The 23,435-nt window shown below is 35.0% G+C and overlaps 1 protein-coding gene across 4 annotated transcripts in view; it reads right to left on the bottom strand.

Moving 5' to 3' along the window:
• LOC106674165 (disks large homolog 5) overlaps positions 1 to 23,435 on the bottom strand; it is a 29,820-nt gene that overhangs the window by 5,006 nt on the left and 1,379 nt on the right. The window contains exons 2-24 of one of the 4 annotated variants that reach the window (XM_014406732.2): positions 13,982 to 14,061; positions 13,421 to 13,553; positions 13,062 to 13,227; positions 12,676 to 13,005; positions 12,377 to 12,619; positions 10,052 to 10,227; positions 9,619 to 9,990; positions 9,419 to 9,557; positions 9,231 to 9,361; positions 8,906 to 9,164; positions 8,435 to 8,847; positions 8,198 to 8,376; positions 7,774 to 8,000; positions 7,551 to 7,714; positions 5,093 to 5,269; positions 4,766 to 5,031; positions 4,551 to 4,707; positions 4,351 to 4,497; positions 3,471 to 3,595; positions 3,178 to 3,406; positions 2,894 to 3,114; positions 2,612 to 2,841; positions 2,329 to 2,548 (exon numbers count right to left, since the gene is read on the bottom strand). In XM_014406732.2, the coding sequence (XP_014262218.1) occupies positions 2,329 to 2,548; positions 2,612 to 2,841; positions 2,894 to 3,114; positions 3,178 to 3,406; positions 3,471 to 3,595; positions 4,351 to 4,497; positions 4,551 to 4,707; positions 4,766 to 5,031; positions 5,093 to 5,269; positions 7,551 to 7,714; positions 7,774 to 8,000; positions 8,198 to 8,376; positions 8,435 to 8,847; positions 8,906 to 9,164; positions 9,231 to 9,361; positions 9,419 to 9,557; positions 9,619 to 9,990; positions 10,052 to 10,227; positions 12,377 to 12,619; positions 12,676 to 13,005; positions 13,062 to 13,227; positions 13,421 to 13,553; positions 13,982 to 14,024 (4,747 nt within the window). In that variant the 5' untranslated portion in view covers positions 14,025 to 14,061. The remainder of the gene's footprint in view (positions 1 to 2,328; positions 2,549 to 2,611; positions 2,842 to 2,893; positions 3,115 to 3,177; positions 3,407 to 3,470; positions 3,596 to 4,350; positions 4,498 to 4,550; positions 4,708 to 4,765; positions 5,032 to 5,092; positions 5,270 to 7,550; positions 7,715 to 7,773; positions 8,001 to 8,197; positions 8,377 to 8,434; positions 8,848 to 8,905; positions 9,165 to 9,230; positions 9,362 to 9,418; positions 9,558 to 9,618; positions 9,991 to 10,051; positions 10,228 to 12,376; positions 12,620 to 12,675; positions 13,006 to 13,061; positions 13,228 to 13,420; positions 13,554 to 13,981; positions 14,062 to 23,435) is intronic. The other 3 variants (XM_014406734.2, XM_014406733.2, XM_024226245.1) reach the window with 3 other exon arrangements.

Genomic DNA, 23,435 nt, shown 5'->3' with positions numbered 1-23,435 from the left:
TATATATGGGAACCTACATGTCTCAGAAGTAGGAGGCTCGCCCACACCGCCCCTGTGCTCTGTAAGTGCCTCCAGGAGTATAGGACGAAAGCAAGGGCGATATAGCATGTGAGAATGCAAAGACTACACCTATTATGCCCCAGGATGGTCTGCACTGAAGTGGACAGGGAGCAGTGATGTGTCACTCTAACCTCTGCTGTTCTTGTGACCTATTGCTTTCTTGTCGTTAAGGACCTCTTCGGAAGCCAAACTAAAAGAGGTATCGTGCCCTGTTCATTATGTGAATACTTAGACTTCCGGGGTGGAGCAGGCATAAACTGAAAGGGCGAGTTCGCAAAGCCTTGGAGACACTCGTTGCTCGAATATGAGGGGAGAGGCTGACTATCTCTACACCTGATTATACTCATGAGAAGAAGGGTACCTAAGAATGAACACCTTTAATCTGAGATGTGTTGCACAGCCTGAAAAGATGAGCTCATAGTCTCGGAATTATCTATTGAGGTATTGAGGTGGGGTGGTCGATTCATTCAACGCTTGATCATTCTCAGCGCTCTCATCCATCCAAAGGAACCGTACCCCATCAATTGTGAGATCATTCATCTATAGGCAACTAGGGAGTTCAAGAAAACCAACTGGGCGTCAGAGAGATCGCCAAGGAGCTCCATGAGATCCCGAGCATCGAGTGCGACAGTAAAAACCAGGACAGACTACTATTTGATTTTTTTTGTAATTTTTGTAAGTTGGCCAACAGGAAATTAAGTTTCGAACAAAGTGTTTTCTTTTTATTTATTTAATAGAAGTTGTCTTGTTTATTTTGTCTTTGTAAATTTTACTCAAGCCTGATTACCTTGTCGTCTACTAGAGTCATTATTCCCTGAGAGGAAAAATAGTGCGGCGCCCGAACAATATATTTATTTGTATGGCCCCACAAACTTCTCCACTGAGCTACAAAGAACTTAAGGTCTCTACTACGATTTCTGATCATTGTTAGGGGTTATCAATATCACATTTCTCGTTGCATTTGTATCCTTTGTTTTGAAAATGTCGACCAACTGGTTGAGGACCGAATTTCTTTTATTTCTATTGTGGTAATCATTGTCCACCACTTTCCATAAACATGGTAAACTTTCATACAATTCAATCATCTCAATAATAAAATCTCGATTGGATGTCATTACCAATAAAGAATAAAAGTTTTTGAGAATGTACGACTGAGATGTTTGCTCAGTGACAGAAAGACGGAGACTGCGCCAAAAAAACGTGAGTTTTCCCATTCACGACCAAGCCAGCGTATATTTCACTGTTCATGCCAGGTTTTCCCATTCATGAACATGCCATGCTGTCATCGCGCCATTCCAAACATCTATGTCGTTTGGACCGGTCGAATATTCCTGAATAGCCCTGCACACCAGTTCAGTTTTGCCATTGACGTGGTTTTTGGAACGGTGTCGCTCCGTTTGGACTGCTAGGATCGATCGTGAATGGCCACCTTGAGAAAGCTAGTTCGTCTGTCATTTTCGCAGGCACTGATGAATGTGATCTGAATCTTGGTCGTGGAGCAGAGTCGGGGCTGCATCGCAACAATGAATCTACACAGCCCCGACTCTGCCCTGCAACATGAATCAATTCAAAGAATCTCAGTGCTACTATACTAAGCTTAAGTATTTATTGTGTTCTTCAGTTACCAAAGATCCCTGTTTCTTTTTTAATGTGGCTACGGCTTATGCAACAGAATGGATACGAGCTGTTCCGAGGTTTTTTATAAAGTAATTCAGATATCGTGAGATGCGGTCGGGTGTGATGTAGGTTTCAGAAAAACATTTTCTTTATCGTGCCAACGTTTCGATCTTTTATTGAGATCATCTTCATCAACACGACACACAAGGATGGCACAATTACACAGAAGACAAACATTTTGAGCCCTGAAGATGATCTCAATAAAAGATCGAAACGTTGGCACGATAAAGAAAATGTTTTTCTGAAACCTACATCACACCCGACCGCATCTCACGATATCTGAATTACTATCGACTAACGGTCACTAATCTCTACACGTTTTTTTATAAAGTATATCTGTGGCTTCGTTGCCTGTAATTCCCTCATGATCCACTTTAACATTAGGCTATTTGAAGATCTTTTTTCTTTTTTTTTTTCTGGTTCTTTACACAATTTCAAAGGACTATGGGTTACAATCACAAATTTTCAACCAAATAGCCAAAAAGCAACAAAGAGGAAAGTACAGAATATTTTATTATATTCCTCTCCTACCAATCAAAGAAAATAATAGAAATTGTAACAAGGTAAAAAATTAAAAACGTTTCAACTGACCTGAAATGCAATGCTTATACTCGGACTCGAGCTTGAGCGCATGTTCGTACATCTCCTTAGCGACTTTGGCAGTGACCTTGTCGAGGGGGTAACGCGTGTCTTTTACTTCCTTGATTTGCTTCGTAGATTTGAACTTAATAAGAAGGACGATCGGGTAGATTTGTTGGTGATGGAGTCTCTCAACAGATCCTAGACTGATGTCCAGTATACAATGGATATTCTTTACAAGAAAAAAAATTTGTTAATATTTTATCATTAAACGTTGATAAGAAAATAAACAAACCTTGTCACACATATCTTTGACCGCGGAAACAGAAGTGCATTCAAAGAAGTTGCCTTTCTTTCTATAATCGACAAATACGGAATCTGCTATGCCCTTCTCCATGACTGACTGCGGGCACTGCATCATTTCAGGTCCACAACGTGCAAACTTGTCCGGGAAGTCTTGGATCAGTTTTTCTGTGACGCAGTCTGAAAGTGGGCCGACAACAAGCACAGGTCTCAAAGTGGTGTCTGGAAAAAAAAAAAAAGTAGTTCTAGTCGAAGGATAATTATTTTAACTTACAATTCAACATAGTGACCCTTTGGTAAGAGGCAGGTGATGTCTCTTCATTGAGCGTCCCGCTGTCGCTATACCAACCGAGACTGAAATTCGAAAAGGACGCAAGCTCTTTGGAGTCGGATCGTTGGTGTTTTTTCCGCCTAAAAAAACTCCTCCTTGTTGCCCTCCTCGCCTCACCTTCTAAATCTCCTAAACTTCTTCTCACGACCATCTCTTGCTCGACTCTAGAGAAAATAATTTTTTTTGTTTAGAACAAACTCAAGTAGGTCAATAAGTGCATTACGTACTTGTACTTGCTAGGTATTATTCCGTATTGATCGTGCCTTATACCGTTCTCATCGACGAGCCAAGCCCTCCAGCTTCCGGGCACTCCCCTGTTGAACAAGGTGTGGTCGACAAAAAGGATATCGTCCTTGCGGAACCTCAACTGCAGGCTATCAGCCATGTCTCCGAGCCGGTCAAACATGGCTCTTATATAAAAACTATCACCCGGTTTGTCCTTGATCTCGTTGTATCCTGTAATTAATTAAGTTTATAAAAATTATATATAAAAAAATATTTTTAAAAAAATTGAACTCACTGTCTATACAATACTGCGCTAAAACGGTAACCTTATCAGCAGGCTTGGCAAGTTCAATAGCGGCATCTTCTGCTGTAGCATGTCGGAGGTCGGTTCCATTATATTCAAGAATCCTATCTCCAGTTCTAAAAAAAATTCATAAAATTTAATTTTGCTTATCAAAATCAGCCGAGGACACTCCTGCCCATAACAGCTCCAAAGGGTAATTGACAACATCCTCAATGCCTTCGAACATAAAAAAGTCATGCTGGTGTTATTTCTTGATACAGAGAAAGCTTTCGGCAGAGTATGGCATATAGGACTATTAGCAAAAATAAAAGACAGCCTATCGGACACCTACTATCGACTTATCCTTTCCTACCTGTCGGAAAGAACTTTTTGTGTCAAAGTACAGGATGGCATTTCTGACCCAAAGCCTATATTTTCTGGTGTCCCACAAGGCAGCATTGTGGGGCCTCTCCTCTATTTGGTGAGCGTGAGTGATCTCTCATTCCAAATCCCAGGAACAGTCAAGACAGCACTTTTTGCTGATGATGTGGCTATATTGAGAACAGGGGAAACCAGCGCAGAGGTACAACAGACCCTGCAACAAGTCACTGACCAAGTCTCTGAATGGGTGGACAAGTGGATCGATTTTTGCCTATAGAAAACTACCTGAGTGGTGTACATTGATTATTTTGTCCACTAGGTAAGGCGCCAATAATGCGTCGCAGACACTTGTTGCTAAATGTCATTAACTTTTAAAGTTCCGACATTGAGGCTTGTCCATAGAGTATAAGACCGACGGTAACAATACTGAAGTCATCATTTATTTTCTTTCTCACATGCTTCTTGACTGATACGAAATTATACATTTTTATATAAATCCTACATAATTTACCTTAATCCTGAGTTGTAGGCGACGGATCCAGTTTGAACACTGTGGACATAAATCCCAACAGCGTTTCCGCCGACTAAACTAATTCCAAGATTTGAGCACTTGTGGGTTTCCATCCTCAAATATCTAGGCTCCTCGCTTAAAGAAATACTAAAAATTATAACGTTTATTAAATGTAAGGGTTAAAAATAAAACAATAATACCTTGGGGAAAACGAATGGTTTAGAGAAGGTAATGCTGAATGATTAGGGGGTGGCGATTTTCTTAACGCTCCAGGGCTGTTGCAAGGGGTCGGAGAACCAGATCTTGTTTTGCTGTCGCCACTGCTAGAGCTTCCAGTACCTTCCAGCTCGTGATATTCTAAGAACAAAATTTATACATCAATATGAACAGAACAATTGAATAATTAACAACTCACTTTCTGGACTGTATTGGACAAGCATGGTAATGCTGCTACCGCATTGCCGCAGTACGTTGGCTGCCAACTCGTAAGTCGCGGACCTCATGTTGATCCCGCATACTTCAAGGAGTTGATCTCCCACCCGCAGGCCTACTTGGGAAGCAAGGGAATTTTCATAAACGGTAGAAACAAAAACGCCGCCGGAGTCCAGGCAAGATATCTGGATGCCCAGCGGCTCGACTGATTTGTCTATGTGCACTCTTCTCAACTCCCCGGGTGCGGGCCTGAAAATACACAACCGTTAAATACAATTTTTTATTTTCAACTTGTACTTCAAAGACTCACTTGTGGGTCCAATAATAATCGGGTAAAGATGTGGTTTTATTCTGTCCCATTCCTGGGCTCAAAACTTCTACAAGGAACGAGGGCATAGGGCTTCCTCGTTCCGACGACTTCTCTATACTACCAGATGACACTTTGCCACCGCTATTTTTTGATGCTACACTAGGATTTGAAGGTATCCTGAAGGGGAAAAAAACAGTATTGAAAAAATTTCAACCAGATAAACATTTGCAAAAACATGCCATCCTGATTTTTGGGATGGGGTCGACAATACACATCATTGTACACTACAAAGGAAACATCGATTTGGTTGCTTTATTAAAACTCCTTCTAAGCAAGGGACATGAAAAGTTTGACTAGAAATGCTATAAACTAATAAAATTGTTTGATCTTTCTGAAAAATAGTTATTTACTTACGACTTTCGCCGTTAGCTGCATTTTAAAAATTTAAATTGAGTAACTATTTAGTTAGACTTACATTAAAAGGTAATTTCATCTTAATTATTTTGAGCATTTACATAATTTAATATTAAATTTCTAAAAATGGGTGACTTTCAACTCGAAATGAGTCATTGAATAAAATAGGATTGAAAATTTCACTAAAAATCATTAGTACTTGACTTATCCCACCCAACTAATAACTTCTGCAACTGTCCAGTCCCTTAACAAACCGCACTAAAACTAGAGTGTAAAAAAATCTTGAATCATTATATATGCTACCGTTTTAATTGCAATCCATAAATTCACAAATATAAAATTCTAATAAATAAAACCAAAACCACTCTTTTACAAGGGCAACGAGTAAAGCGTATGGGGCAAATCTATCAAATATTAAGAGGGATCAACCAATTTCTGCATTACAGAAATAACTGAAAATGCTCAAAAGATTATTTTTAAATTTTGACCAAAAATTTTATATTTTATTGCTTTAAAATTTTTCTATTATAGTTGGTGTAAAGGATTTCAATTTTGAACATCGGGAGTGCTTAAAAAAAATTAAATTAAATTCAACTCGCCAAAAAAATTTATGAAACTAGATTTTTGTGCTTTTGGTTTAAGATTTTCAATATGGAGCAACGAAAGTCTGAAATTTTTTCTTGCAAATGATCAAAAATTTTAATTTTTTTATTAAACTAGATTTTCTGTGCATAGTTTGGTGTAAAGGAGCTGCAATTGGAGCAGAAGATGGGCTAAAAAAAAATTCTTTTTATTAATAAACTAGAATTTTGTTCATTTTGTATAAGATTTGCAATTGTGTGATCTGGGAAGTGGTAAAAAAAATTTGAGCAAAAATCTAAATTAAATTTTGTTTTTATTAAACTAGATTTTTTTGTGCATCATTTGATGTAAAAAATTTCAATTTTATGCACCGGAGTGCTCAAGTTTTTTCTTTTAATTTTTAACCAATAATTAATTTTTTTAAAATGAAACTATGTTTTTTTTGGTATCGCTTGAATTGAAAGTTTAGCAATTTTGAGCAACAGAAATACTCAAAATTTTTTCTTAAAATGACAAAAGATTTTTTGTGCATACTTGATGTAAAGTATTTCAATTTTAAGCACTGGGAGTGCTCAACTTTTTTTTCTCCCTATTTTAGACCATAAATTAAATTTTTTTAATGAAACTAGATGTTTTTGTGAATCACTTGGTCTAAAAGATTTTCAATTCTGAGCAACCGTAGTGCTCAAAATTTTTCTTAAAATGACCAAAAATTTTATTTTTGATTTTTTTTTTTTTTTTTGTTAAATTACATTTTTGTGCAGCGTTTGATGTAAAGGATTTCAATTTTAAACACTGGGAGTGCTCAAATTTTTGATCAAAATTTTTTAATGAAACTTCATTTCTTTTGTGAATCACCTGGTCTAAAAGATTTTCAATGTTGAGCAGCAAAAGTGTTCAAAATTTTCTTAAAAATGATCAAAAATTATATTTATTAAAATAGATTTTTCTGGGCATTGTTTGGTATAAAGAATTGCAATTTTATCTAACGAGAGCGAGAGCGCTCAATTTTTCAGAAATTTTTTACCAAAACTAATTTTTTATGTAATTAGATTTTTGTGTATCACGGGTTAGAAGATTTTAATTTTGAGTATGGGAAGTGCTAAAAAAATTCTTCTGATAGATCACAAAAAGTGGATATTCAAACAAACTAAAAACAAACTCCGGAGAAAAGTTACATTTTTTGACATTTAGGTTCCTTTTTCTCGACTTTTGTTAAATATTTTGAACTGCTTATGAATCAATTTGACAAGGACAAAACCTGAAGGTTTCAATGACTTCTTTTTTGAAATAAAATTCTGGAGCTAAGAAAATTTTTTTGAATGATGATAATTAAAAATAGATTTTTACAAAATGTATGTTGCGTCAAAATTTAGAAAACAAAGTTTACAAAAAAACGCCTTGACAATACTCGTTTTCAAATAATTTTTCATTAGTTTTAGGAAAATCTAGTTTGACTGACCTTATTCTTGTTTCTTTTCTTGGGAATGTTCCACCTTCGTAGTGAGAGTGAAAAGATGTGGGATGATGTTCGTTATCCTCACTCGTGTGAGGGTGGTGACTCGCTGCAAGAGATCTCGTCTTGTTATAATGCGAATCGAGTGAAGGCGAGTGAGTGTGGTGGTACTGCAATAATTCAAAAAATTATATTCGCTTTTCTACCCAATTTTTAATTAGTCAAATACCTGAGTATTATATATCGGCTCGAGGCAGAAGCTTCTTACACCTGAGTCCGACTGAAGGAGGTGGTAAGGTGGAGAATGGCTGTGTGTATGAGGGTGGACGAACGGATAATGCGGCGCACCGTAGAGTTGAGAGTGGATACTCGAATGCCCGCTGGTATTGCCACCGCCTTCCGATCGCCCTCTGAGTTTAACATAACATTCCCATAACTCTTTGTTCGCCATGTTTCCTAAAACGGTTAAAATGTGAGCCCGTCGTTTTAACATTTTTTCATTTAGTTCCAGAACCAAGTCACCTGACAGTTCAACATCTTTGAGAGCCAAGAGCGAACAAGCGCCTTTGCCCTCTGAGGGATGCATGGCAAAAGGAGCAGACATGAAACCTCATCCTTGACTTATTTTTTTTAGCATTTGAAATAACAATTACCTGATTTGGAATTGTAATCGTATGTCGAAGCATTATTCCTTCTGCTGGGCGGAGGTTCGCAGCAAGGTGGAAGCGTGTAGCCAGGAGGGTTGTTCAAAATCACAGAGAGCGGCAGTCTTTCTTTGGTCTTTCTCGAATGCAATATCGTCCCGGTTCCTGATTCAATCACAGCCCCACAACTGTAAACAATGGACAATATTGACACATGTTCAAAAATTTGGTTTCAACTAAACAAACCTCGCTTTAGGCCAAGTCCCGCCGTTTTTATCATGGGATGATTTGGGCCGGCGCCTCACTGTGCCTCTAGTCGAGTGGTAGCTTTCGATGACGTTGTCAAGCTCTGCGATCGCGTCGTCCCTTTCTTGTTCAAACGTTACAGGAGACGAGTTTCTATTTCTCTTTTTATCTTCGGTATCCCGCGACCACTTGGAACGACTCGTATCCTGCGACATGCTCGAATTTGGACTGCGCACCTGAGGAACGGGTTTTACCATTTCGCTCTCTGTCTGCGTGCTCATGGAAGATTGCTTGCAGCTAACAGAACTCGTGCTTGACTTTAACGTTGTGATCAAAAGAATATCATTTGCCTCGTTAAGAAGGTTCATAGCTTCCCTCGTACTAGTCATCCCCTCTACTGTTTTATTATTAATCTGAAATTAAATTTTGATCAAACCTTTTCCTTTATTTTGCTTAATTTGTACTACTTACGCTAACGACTCTATTGCCGACTGCAAGGTTGCCCTCCTTTGCAGCAAGAGACCCAGGTGATATTTTTGATATATAAATCCCAGCTTCAAGGGTGATTCCGTGGTCGTATTTACTGAGCTGCAACTGAGTAGTAAACAACCTTCGCCTCCGTACGACCATAACTGCTGTGTTGCCACTTGATTTCATTGTTTCAAGAACAAATCGTTTGCTCACATTGCTGCAGTCGACGTTGTTCACTCTAACAATGCAATCATTTGGCCTAAAAAAAAAAAAAAATATTAAAAAAAATTAATTGTTAACTACTAGTTTACTCCGGTGTTCTCACTTGAGTTTGCCATCTGCAACACTGCCTTTAGTTATGGATGTTACGTAAATACCGCTGTCATTAGGAAAATGAGGATCATCCCTTCCTCCAGCAAGTACAACGCCAAGATCTTCAGTTGACGATAATCCATTCTAAAAATTTATAAAACAATTAGAATTTTTTTTTTTAAATTGTATTTTCGAACTTACAATATCAATGCTTAACATTTCAGAATCACACTCTTGCATGTCAGTGTCGATAGCAGAATCATGGCTGTAGTTGTGCCCCAGGGACGATTGTAGCTGAACGAGTTGGTTTTCTTTTTCCAACTGGGCTTCCATTTTTTCCCTAAAAGTTTATTGCGTCAAACAAACTCTGATATTTTTTAAGCGCTGTTAAATATACTCACTTGAGAACCTTGAGCTGTTTAGAGGTTTCATTGCGTTGTTTCTTGATATCGTCGCTGTCTCTCAGGGCTTCGGCGAGATCTGAAACCGCACGGTCTCGTTCCTTTCTCAGACGGTCGCAGAGCGTGCGAATGCTTTCTCGTTCGAGCACAATTTTATCTCGCTCGCTAAACGCCCAGTCGCGACGCCTTTTGCACACCTCTGCTTCTTGCAACGCTTCAGATAACTCCGTTTGGAGCTTGTCTACTTGCTTGTTCAACCGTTCGATCTCTTGGTTCGCCTGGTCGAGGTTGTCCATCCTTTCTTTTTGACACTTGCCATAGAGATCCATCGAACTGGACTGTGTCTCCCGGTGATCTTTACGCCCAGAATCCCTGTAATTTTAAATAGCAAATTTAAACCAAATTCAATTTTTTTTTTTTAATAATGAAGTACCAGTCTCTATACGATGAGTCGTATCTGGCCTTCAAACTGTCCCTTTGGCTCTCTTCTTTAAATTCACCGAACTTCTGTCGAAGGTCATTGCATTCTTTTAAAGCCTTGTCGCGGTCGTGTAAAGCCGAGGCGATTTCCCTTTGGAGAGTTTCAATTTGATATGAAAGCGCTTTTTTCTGTAACACAATTTCAAAAATAAAATTTAAAGGAAAAAATCATTATGCAAACATGCTTTATCTTAAATTGCCACCCTTCACCAAGCAAATTGAAATTTCTTCACAAGAGTGAAAATAGACCGTTGTCAATTGGTCTTCTTTTTTTTTTTTTTACTAAAAGATGTCATTTGTAATGTACACAATCTATAGTAAACATTAGAAGATATATCCTTATTTTTATTTGGAAACCGTTATCATTATAGATAATCAACAGTGGAAGAAAAAATAGTATACAAAAAGAAAATGATAAAAACAACGAAAGCACTTGTTTATGAATTTATCTGCAAAGTATATATTATGATTAATACGGGTGTAATAAATTCAAAAAATACAATCAATTATGTGTGGTATTTAGTGACCGTTACATGATGATTATTCGGAGATCGTGAGATGCAGTCTGGTGTGATGTAGGTTTTAGAAAAACATTTTCTTTATCGTGCCAACATTTCGATATTTACTGAGATCATCTTCAGGGCCTGGGATTCATAAACATAGTTTAAATTTTACACATACATATCGGATGTGAAAAAAATGAATTTATACAATGCTAGAAAATTTTAGATTAAAAAATGAATTTATGCAATGCTAAAAATTTTTAGATTAAATAAATGAATTTGTGCAATGCTAGAAAATTTTAGATTTAAAAAAATGAATTTATACAACGCTAGAAAATTTTAGATTTAAAAAAATGAATTTATACAATGTAAGACAATTTTACATTAAAAAAATGAATATATACAATGCTAGACAATTTTAGATTTTAAAAAAATGAACTTATCCAATGCTAGAAAATTTTTTGAATTTATACTCACTCAAAGTGTTTGTTTTCAATGTAGATGTGTCATATCACGACAGACAAGAATGACGCATCTTTGAGTGAGTACAAATACTTTGATTGAATCGAAAATTTCTAAAATTTGCTAGCTTTGTATAAATGTATTTATTTATTTAATGTAAACTTGTCTAGCATTGTATAAATTCATTTTTTTAATTTAAAATTTTCTATCATTGTATAAATTCATTTTTTTTCAATCTAAACTGTCTAGCATTGTATAAATTCATTTTTTTAATATAAAATTTTCTAGCATTGTATAAGTTCCTTTTTGTAATCTAAAATTTTCTAGCAATGTATAAATTTATTTTTTTAATCTAAAATGTTCTAGCATTGTATAAATTCATTTTTTAATCTAAAATTTTCTAGCATTGTATAAATTCATTTTTTTATCCAAAATTTTCTAGCATTGTATAAATTCATTTTTTTCACATCCTACATGTATTTGTGAAATTTAAACAATGTTTATGTAATACATGCAAAAAATAAAAACTAGACACTTTGTTTTCTTTAATGAAACAATAAATTTGAGTAAATGGTTGTAAGTCGAGAAGATACTGCCTGAGTAGATGCTTTGGCCAATGACGCGCGTAGTGTCTATTACTCAAGTGCTGAGTGTGGATGGTACACAATGATCTTCTGAGGTTTAAAAACACCACAAGTCTCGATCAAAATGGTCAAACTAGAGACGATAATTTTATTGCTCTTACTGTACTACGTTACTTAAGGCTTCTTTGATAACTCCAAACGGTCTGTAATGTAAGGACGAGCTTTAAGTCATCAGAATGCTTTGTGAGAATAGCTTAGACTCTAGATGTCCTAGGTCAAGCCATCACCATCGCCATCTCTTTCTGAGAGGCATCAAATAAAAAAGACTAAACAAAAAGGTTTCCTCTCGCTCTGCATTCTGATCGGGAAGATCCACACCTTCTGCATTTATTTTTGGCTCCACGCTTTTTATTTTTTCTATTTTGCGACCAGTATGAAAATTGCATTTTTTTTATTATATGATTGTATATACATGCGCATGCAAGTTGCAAATAGTTTTCTGCAAATTATAAGTGGTTTTGTTCAGTTACTATTTTTGTATTATTATTACTATTATTATTATTATTATTATTGTTTGAAGAAAAAGCCTCTAAGTCTCTATTTCTTTAAATTGACCTATCCTTTTATTTTAATAATTTTATACAAATCATTATAAGTGACCTTTTTAATTTTTATTACACCATTTATAAGACTTTTTTACTACTATAATTATATTTCTTCTACACTAACCTCCTCTGCAAGATCTTTTGCTTCACTTTCGATGGCTTTGTTCTTTTTATAAGCCTGCGCCAAGTCTTCGGTGAGTTTTTCCATCTCTTTGTGAACAGTATCCCTTTCAGACATGATGAGGCTGTATTCCTGCATAGCAGCGTTCCTTTCTTCTGTGAGACGCTTTAAGTCTTTGCTGGCCTTCATGCGAACGGCCATCGCCTGGTTGACTTCTTTTACGGTCTCTTCATGCTGTTGCTGGACCTACAAAGCAGGATACTCATTTATTTATTTTTTATTTTTTTATATTGAATACTAACCTTAACCAAGGCCTCTTGGTACTCGTTCCTCTCACGGAGAGCAATGTCCCACTGCCTTATAGCAGCCGTGCATTGTTGTTTGAGCCCGTTTCTTTCCCTCACAGCGACATTCCTCTCAGAGACCATATCCTCGCATTGTTTCTTTATCCTTCCTACTTCTTCCTGAGCGAGTTCGAGTTTGTCAACAGCGGACGAGTGCGACGAGATGAGGTCGTCGTATCTCTTACGTAGGCTTTCATATTCTTCCTTCATCGCCTCATACTTGGATAAGGTCGTCAAATATAGCTGGTTCATGGCGTCTCCGTTCCCGTTGTCACCTTCCTGCAAGAACTACTTAAGTTTTAGCCTTTAATATTATTCGTATTTACCTAATATAAAATTTATACCTGACTGGATCGTAGATCAGAAACCAACTCTCCGTATTTGGTCCTCAAAGTCGAACTTTCCTGAGCGGCGGATTCTAATTGAGCCATTGCAGCGTGATGTTGTCCTCTGTAATATTCCAACTCTTTCATTGTATGTTCACATCTTCTAACCGTATCTGTATGCTGTCTACGAAAGTGAAAAATACATAAACACATTGAAATAATAAAAATTCGAGTAATTATTTAAATATTCTAAGATAACCTAAAAACTTACACTTTTTCATATAGTTTAGATGTATTTTAGCCAGTGCAATACAAGAAAATTAACATTAGCATTTAAATATTATTTATGAATTTATTGATTATATAATAAAAATTACCTCCTGAGGACTTGGAGTTCGTGCATGGCCTTGTCGCACTGTGATTTGAGTCCATCGTAATCTCTTGTGGGTATGTTGTCTCTAACTCTTTCCCGATCCGAAGTCGACACTGAATAACTACGAGTCAGTGTTTCTGCAACATGTCAGTTTTAAATTTAGCACAAGCGTAATTCATTTAAATAATACCGATGTAAAGAAGAGTGGAGGTGCATGTGCAGATGTTCATATTCCTCAGAAATAAGGGATTAAAAGTCTGGGGTCGATACAATGAGAAGTGGTTGTGAAAGAGCAAGAAAGGAAAAAAGCAAAGGTGAGACATTTGATTCTGGCTTCTTCCCACGGGATTATATAAAGGGAATAATTAGTCTATTGAAAATCAAATATGTTAACGTGATTTTTTTCTCAATATAAAATATTTTATAGATCTTAACTGATTATTGACTTCTAAGAAAGCTTTGGAATTATTTGAATTTTAATTATAATAATAACACCTCAATTTATCTTATTGGAATGATTCTTTTATATTAAAGTTAGCATTAAAATTGAATAATTATTTCTTACCATTGTTTGAAACACCGTCCAGTGACGAGTTGCCCAAAGACATTTTCTATCCACATCGAACTCCGTTCTTGTAACAAACCCTGGAAAAAGAAAAATAGGTTTTTTGTTGTTTTTTCTCAGTGCAGAAAGAAAACACTTTCCCCCCGACACAAGAGTGATATTTAGCCAACAGCCAACCATGAATTCTATGAATCGGAGCAGAACAAGAGCTCAACTAGAAAGATACACAATTATTGCCTAAACTGAAATTAGTTTTAGAGGGGAAAGTCCTTTCACAAATAACGCGAAAGTGCTAATTTGTCTTTTTATTTTGTTATATTACACCGCTTTGTTGTGCCGGTCTGGCCAATACACATTTTTTAAAAATTATTAGTTCAATTGAAACTTTCTCTTTTGATTGGCAATTGTCGATAACTTTTTACTTATAAGTCAATATCATAAATCTTATTGTTGAAGAGGAGTGGAAAGATAGTAAATGAGCTAAATGCAAATATATATTGCAGGGTTGAGGTTAATATAACATAACTGTTTAAAAAATAAAAAAATAATACAAACAGAACAAATTTGGTATTAAAGAATGAGAAAAAATCAAAGTTTGTTGTATTGATAACCATTAGAACTATTGGGTTGTCCGGAAAATAATGCAGGATTTTGGTATTAAACAAAAAAAAAGAAACTAGTTACTTTAAAGCAATGTTCTTTAATCAAAATAATTTCCCATACTCTCAATACATTTCTCCCAACGTGTTGGTAACTTATTAATTCCGTCTGAGTAGAATTCAGAATTTTTAGAATTGATAAAGTCAATAAATGCATTTTCCAGTTCCGTTTGATTTTTGAATATTATGTGTTGTAAGTAGTGGTCCAGGTGTCTAAAAAAATGGTAGTCAGTAGGCGAGAGGTCCGGAGAGTAGGGTGGGTGAGGCAAAGTTTCATAGCCAAGCTCCAATAATTTTTGTGACGTTACACGTGACACATGTGGTCGAGCGTTGTCATGCAACAAAATGGGCCCTTTCCGATTGACCAAAGAGGGCTTCATTACTGCCAATTTCTGATGCATGGTATTAATTTGGTTACAGTATGATTCAGCATTGATGGTTTCGCCAGGATTTAAGAAGCTGTAGTGTATTAAACCAAATGAAGCCCACCATACCGTAACCATTACCTTTTTTTGATGAGTTGGGGGCTTTGGAAAATGTATTGGAGCTTCTCCTTTGTCGAGCCACTGTCCAGAACGTCTAGTGTTATCGTAGAGAATCCACTTTTCGTCACATGTAACAATTCTGGCCAGAAATGGGTCATTTTTGTTTCGACAAAGAAGTGATGCACAAACATCAAAGCGCTGATTTTTTTGGCGATCGTTTAATGAGTGTGGAACCCAATTTTCGAGTTTTTTCACTTTTCCAATCGCCTTGAGGTGGTCAGCGACGGTCGTTTTACTGACTTTGAGTTGCTCTGCAAGTTCTCGAACAGTTGTTTTGGGGTTTTCTTCCACCACTGATCGCAGAACATCATCATTAAGAGAGGAAGGCCTTCCACGACCTTCTTCATCTTCAAGGCTGAAATCTCCCTCCCGAAATTTTTTAAACCACCTTTGCACAGTGCACTCATTAACACAACCCTCGCCCCAGACTTGGTTAATGTTTCTAGCCGTTTGGGCTCCGCTTCGGCCGAGTTTAAACTCGTAAAAGAAAATCGTACGAAATTCTCGCTTTGACATTATAAGGATGACTGAATTATTTCCAAGTAGCGGAATGCTACAGAGGTAAACAAACAATATCATTTGGAAGAGGATTAATAAGTGTTGACATTCATACAAATGAGTAATCCTGTAAACGTAAACAGAATATTTTATATAGATTTTTTTTAATGAAAACTTAAAATCCTGCATTATTTTCCGGACAACCCAATAATTTATTGTAAGATGATGGGTAGGAAATAAATTGTCTTTTCCACAATAGGTTTTTATTAAGTCAGGTGTGTTTCGGTCTAATATAGACTATCATCAGTGACTAAATAACAAAAGTAAAAATTATATAATAATTATATACAGGCTAATAATAACGAGTATACCAAAATGTAATATGATAATTAGAACGGTTTTAAATTTACATACCTTTTTTTATATAAAGTGATTTGACAGTTTTGTAGAAGAAGAATGTAAAAAAAAGCATGTAAAAAAGGTATGTTAATTTAAAGCCGTCTAATTATCACTACTGATTTTGGTATATTCTTTATTATTAGCTTGTTTATAATTATTATATAATTTGTACCACTTTTGTTATTTATGTTTATGATAGTCTATATTAGACCGAAACGCACCTGACTTAATAAAAGTGGTACAAATCATATAATAATTATATATATACAAGCTAATAAAAAAGAATATACCAAAATCAATAGTGATAATTAGACGGCTTTAAATTAACATACCTTTTTCATCCATACTTTTTTTTTACATTCTTCTTCTACAAAACTGTCAAATCACTTTATATAAAAAAAAAAGGTATGTAAATTTAAAACCGCTTTAATTATCATATTAGATTTTAGTATACTCGTTATTATCAGCCTGTATATAATTACTATATAATTTTTACTTTTGTTATTTACTCACTGATGATAGTCTATATTAGATCGAAATGCACCTGACTTAATAAAAACTTAACAAAAGTGATACAAATCATATAATAATTATATATAAAAAGGTTTTAAACACTTTGCAACCCTTTAGGCAAAGGCTCAACCTTTCGAGTGATTTACAGGAGTTACTGGGTCCCCAGTGTTTCTTTCGAAGAGCTCTTTTCAGTTTTCTCAAATTTATTGGAATTTATAATGAGATTTAGGCCTTTTCCCAAATTGTTATACCATTCAACGTTTGTGCGTGCAAGATTTTTTTTTTTCAGAAATTTTTGAGGCTACCAGAGCGGAAAAATGAAATGGAAGAAAATACAAATTGGGGGTAATAAACTGCAATGCCCAAAATCGCAATTTAAATAAGAAAGATAGCTCCCTCAAAAAGTGTTATTGTGTTTTGTTTTTTATTATTGTTATGTAGAATTAGTTTATTTATCATATTTGAATGGAAGAATGGAATGATAAGGATGCTGAGACTGTTGCTAGTCTGACTCCATTGTTATTATTATTATTAGCCATACAAGCCTATGGGAAATGTTTAAATTATGGAACAAAAATTAATTTAAAAAAAATGCAATAAATTTTAATGTAATTTAAAATGTGATTTTTGCATACATTTGGCCTTCCAAATTAAGAATTTTAAAAGGATAAATTAAAGCTTGGATGGTAATAGGATAAATTAGTTAATAAACGAGTGAATGTTTGGAGTCAGAGCCTTAAAGCACTGGGGATATAGCTAAACTAAGATGGAAAGTTTGAGATGTTAGGGCGTGAAATGACCTTAGCCGTTAAAATGCCCTTAAAAATTAATAATAATAACAAGTTTTAAAATGGAAAAACTACAGGGAATAGAGTAATTCCCTAAAAGGGAAGCCTGTACATGCGACATTGGCCTCACTGACAGAACCATTCTTCCGAGCAAAATTCCACTTCATAAATTCAATTATTCCAAATGTCGTATATTCCCAATCCCTTCACGTTGTTTCCGCAGGACGATGGAATGCTAAAAAGTTGCAAACTTTTTTTTTCTTGATTTATAACATTTAAATTGTACATACAGACATGTTTATATACCGATGAACTAGATTATCGACCTGCTGGAAACATGAAGTCTTTTCAGAGGATCTTCGGAAGAGGTCAAACAGAGAAAACTTCCTTACGGTTTTCTCTGTTTGACCTCTTCCGAAGATCCTCTGAAAAGACTTCATGTTTATATACATTAAAAAACCTATGTACCTCACGCAAGCAAGGGGAAATTGACGATATATCTACCAAATTGATAATGCTATAACGTATCAAGAAAAAAAAACCTTTTTAATTTAATCTGCTTACCTTCGTTTGTTCAACTTATTATAATTTTCCTACGAACTTAAACAATAAATGTTTTTTTCTTTAATTCATGTTTAAACTTTATATTTTAACATATCTATTCTGAAATTGTATTACAAATAAAAAATACATTATTATTATTACGATATTATTTATGTTTATTATGTAACAGAAAGGATTATTTAAAATGGTGGCAGGTTATGAATTAATTAGCATCAGCCTTTCAATAGTGTAAACTATAAGTTTATAAGCTTTGACATGCCCAGAATACAAAGAAGCAAGCAGAAATTTTTCGACAGGGGAGGTCTACGCTGAGAAATTTTGAGCGAACGTTTTGCTGGGCTCGCCTTTCAACTGGAAATGTGGAAGTGTATAAATTGATATATGCATTTTTGAAAGAATGTGATAATGCAATATAGACTTTATTGTCGATACGCATGTATTATGGTAATTATTTGTAAAACTATTTTTATACAAATCAAAAATAAACAAATTTTAATCCTCACTTTTAATACCGGATTTACTTAGGAATAGTAAACATGAAGATTATTCATTTTGTAAACAAACACCGTTTCTCGTCTTTTCTAACATTTAAAACCAGTTGTATTCTCTTTAATCATGGAAAGACATAAAAGTCCGTAATATTCTTGTGAGAATGAGACATCGACTTCACCACAAGTGGATATCGTAGAGGCAGTTGGCGTTTCACAGAGAGTGGTCTCCCGGGCTTTAGCCCGATTCCGAGAGACTAGAAGTAGTATATACTCCAAAAGGAGGACTGTTGGTGGATCTCAGCGTATTATGACGCTAAGGGAGGACAGAAATATTGTCATTGCTGCAAGACAGAATCCTTTCTACAGTACCTGCCAGATCCTAAATGAAGTACAAGATGTTTTGGCAAGGCCTTTATTATTCATAATTGTTTGAGGGAAGTTGGCCTCACATCGAATGCCTCTTTGAGACGACCTAGCAACAGCCCGCCCCAGCAACTCAGGAGAATATGGTGCAACAAGCGCCTAGAAGGGAACATCAATTGGAATTCTGTTATGTTTACTAATGAGTCACGTTTCTGTCTGTACAGTGATAGCAGGCGGCAAAGTCTACCGAGAACAGGGATGCGTACAATGCCCCAGTTTGTACTGCCTTCGGTGCAGTTTGGAGGCGTGTAATGGTCTGGGCTGGGATTTACACTGGAGGATGAACTGGACTCTGACAACCTCACCGTGGGCCGTCATGTCCACAAATTATCCAGGAATTCAACCCTTATACCAGGATCTCATTGGCAGGGATTTTTGATTTCTGGATGACAATGCCAGAGGCAGAGTTGTTGATCAATGTTTAGAAAACCTGGGAATTGCCCATCTGGGGTGTTCTACAGTACTGCCCGCCATTTTCAAGAAGAGATTACTTTACTAAAAAATTATATTTTTTTTGTTTGAGGTGGCTTTTGGAAACAACTAAAAATGCTTTTTAACAAGGTTCCATTAGAGTTTCATTTTGGTAGAGTGAAACGGGGTATTTTTCAGTTTAAATAAAACAGGGGCAAGACTATAGAAGTTCCCTAGTTGAAAACTACAGTACTCCCACTCAATTTTTATAAAAGTATTTTAGTGTGTAACTTTGATCGAAAGTTGGGTTGAGACACAAGATAATGCTCTTCTGTTTGGTGTAATTAGGGGGGGGGGGAGAAATGTTATCGATGGCAAACAAAGTGTAATATTAATTCTGATGTTCATGAAGTTCACAATAACTATACGATGTTCTAAAAACTGGTGGTAGTGCAGGGCAGTGGTTTCAAAAACAAGGGCTTATCTTTCATATGCTTAATTGTCCCATTTGCAGCAAAATCATGACTGCGAATCCGCTATGAGCTGCAGCATAAGCCATTAGAATTCAGATGCCACAAAAGAGGTTTACAACCCCATGATAAATGTATTTCTGTGTTCAGCGCCTTGTTTTTTGCCAAAAATCAATGGCATTATAAAAAAATTATGACTTTAACTTATTACTTTGCTCATAATATCACAAATTATAATTTCCTCATACATGAAACGTCTGATGAATGGATATCTTATTGTCGGAAGGTTTGTGTGGGCTGAAAATCAGAATTCTGTACAAATTGGTGGGCCAGGCACAATTGCTGAAATTGATAAATCGAAGGTGGGGAAGAGAAACCGAGACAGATTAGTCGAAGGACAGTGGATTTTCGGTTTAATAACACCAAAGAATTTTCCCACTAACAAAAGTGATGCTTCGAGCCTCTTACCAATTATAATAAAATGCGTGAAACTTGGGACCACAATAATTTCCAACCAATAATCAGCCGATTGATCAAAATGAAATATTCTCATCATTCAATATTTTATATTTTCAGAAATCTACTCGTAAGTATTGAACTATTAATTTTTTGGGGAAATTAATAGAAAAGTGCTCTTAATAAAGCAGCATTCAAAAGTTTGTCAGATTTCTTTTAAGAAGTCAGCCTTTTAGGAATTAAAATTTAATGTTTGGCAGCAAAATAAACACTAAATCTTCTCAATTTCTAATAAGGCTTTTGATCGTGACTCTAATACAGAAATTATAACAATTAGGCATACAAGGTAACTGGTTACGTTGGTTTCAATAAAATAAAATCTTTGGACTGCAAAAAATTTAAAAATGATCTCAAAACAGTTGTTATTCCTCAACATCAGCATCGGTACTGGCAAATCAACAGTTGCCAATTTTGTAGCATTTACTTTCCCTAGGATTTTTATTATAAATTGCGCTAAAATTTATTAGAAATTGAGAATATTTAACGTTTATTTTTCTCTACAAATTAAATTTTAAAAGGGTGCATTCTTAATGATTGAATGCTTTTTAAGAACATTTTTCTATTCACTTCCCTAAAAATTAATAGTTCAATACCTAAGTAAATTTCTGAAAATATAAAATGTTGAATATCTGCGAAAGGGTTGAGAATCGGACCATGGTTGTATGAACATTTTTATTGCATTTGAGGTGTAGAAGCACCTGACGAACTTTGTCGCATGAGTAGCAAATCACCCTGTATAATTCGTTTTTGCAAATATATTTAATCTTTGGACTGCAAAAAACTAAAAAATGAACTCAAAACAGTATTATTCCTCAACATCAGATTCTGTACTGGCAAATTGACAGTTACGAATTTCTTAATAAACTGCTCAAAAATGAATTTGAGGTATATTGCCAATTTTGTAGTATTTACTTTATCTGGCATTTTTATTATACATTGTGTTAAAATTAATTATAAATTAGGAAGAATTAGTGTTTGTTTTTCCTCCAAAAATTAAATTTTATGTTCTAAATGGGTGCCTTCTTAAAGGAAATGTGACGTAAATCCGAAGCTATTTTAAAAGCATTTTTTATCCATTTCTCCAAAAATTCATAGTTCAATACCAACAAGTAGATTTTTGAAAATATAAAACGTTGAATATCTGCGAAAGAGTTGAGAATCAGACCTTGGTTCGTACGAACATTTTTATTGCATTTGAGGTTTAGAACCACATGACAAACTTTGTCGTATGAGAAGTAAATCCCTAACCATCCCTCACCCTGCAGTTTACTAATCTTTGGACTGCAAAAAAAAAAACCGCTATTATTCCCCAACAACAGCTTCTGTACTACCAAATCAAACAATTTCTTAATAAACTGCTCAAAAATGAATAGGAATATTGCCAATTTTTTAATATTTACTTTCCCTAGCATTTTTATTATAAATTGTGCTAAAATTTATTAGAAATTAATTTGTTTTAGCATTTGTTTTTCTACGAACAATTAAATTTTAAATGGGTGCCTGCTTAAAGGAAATTTAGCATGTTTTTGAAGGTTTTTTATGAGTATTTTTCTATTCATTTCCCTAAAAATTAATAATTCGATACCTACAAGTAGATTTCTGAAAATATAAAATGTTGAATAACTGCGAAAGGGTTGAGAATCGGAACATGGTTAATGCAAAAGTTATTACTGAATTAGCAGCATAGAAGCACCTGGTGAACGAGTAGCAAATCACCCTGTATAAGCTGTTTTTTCAAATATATTTAATCTTTGGACTGCAAAAAATTAAACAATGACCTCAAAACAGTTATTATTCCCCACCATCAGCTTCTGTACTGGCAAATTGACAGTTACCAATTTCTTAATAAACTGCTCAAAAATGAATAGGGATATTGCCAATTTTGTAGTATTTACTTTCTCTAGCATTGTTATTATAAATTGTGTTAAAATTAATTAGAAATTGAGAAGAATTAGTGTTTGTTTTTCCTCCAAAAATTAAATTTTATGTTCTAAATGGGTGCCTTCTTAAAGGAAATGTGACGTACATCTGAAGGTTTTTAAGAGCATTTTTCTATCCATTTCTCCCAAATTCATAGTTCAATACCAACGAGTAGATTTTTGAAGATATAAAACGTTGAATATTTGCGAAAGGGTTGAGAATCAGACGTTAGTTCGTATGAACATTTTTATTGCATTTGGGGGGGTACAAGCACCTGACGAACTTTGTCGTATGAGAAGTGAACCACCCTTCATATTATCAATCTTTGGACGGCAAAAAATTAAAAAATTATTTCAAAACAGTTATTATTCCCCAACAACAGCTTCTGTGCTGGCAAATCAAACTATTTCTTAATAAACTGCTCAAAATTAAATGGGGATATTGCCAATTTTGCAGTATTTACTTCAAAATTGATTAGAAATTGAGAAGTTTTAGTGTTTGTTTTCCTACGAAAAATTAACTATTAAAACTTAAAAGGGTGCCATCATAAAGGAAATTTAACATGCTTTTGAAGGCTTTTTAAGAGCATTTTTCTATTCGTTCCCTTAAAATTAATCCTTCGAGTAGATTTCTGAAATACAAAATGTTGAATATCTGTGAAAGGGTTTTGAATCAGGCCTTGATTCGTACGAACATTTTTATTGCATTTGAGGTGTAGAACCACCTGACGAACTTTGTCGTATGAGAAGTGAACCACCCTTCATATTATCAATCTTTGGACGGCAAAAATTAAAAAATTATTTCAAAACAGTTATTTTTCCCCAACAACAGCTTCTGTACTGGCAAATCAGACAATTTCTTAACAAATGCTCAAAAATAAATGAGGATATTGTCAATTTTGTAGTATTTACTTCAAAATGTATTAGAAATTGAGAAGTTTTAGTGTTGTTTTCCTACCAAAAATTAAATTTTAAAGGGCTGCCTTCTTAAAGGAAATTTAACATGCTTTTGAAGGCTTTTTAAGTGCATTTTTCTATTCATTTCCCTTAAAATTAATCCTTCGAGTAGATTTCGGAAAATATAAAATGTTGAATATCTGCGAAAGGGTTGAGAATCGGACCATGGTTGTACGAACATTTTTATTGCATTTGAGGTGTAAAAGCACCTGACGAACTTTGTCGTATGAAAAGCGAATCACCCTGAATATTACTAACCTTTGGAGTGTAAAATAATTATTTCAAAACAGCTATTATTCCC

The sequence above is a fragment of the Cimex lectularius genome, unplaced genomic scaffold (assembly GCF_000648675.2).
Source record: "Cimex lectularius strain Harlan isolate CLEC.00 unplaced genomic scaffold, Clec_2.1 scaffold126, whole genome shotgun sequence".
Taxonomy (NCBI): Eukaryota; Metazoa; Arthropoda; class Insecta; order Hemiptera; family Cimicidae; genus Cimex; species Cimex lectularius.
This window is presented reverse-complemented; position numbering and strand designations above follow the sequence as displayed.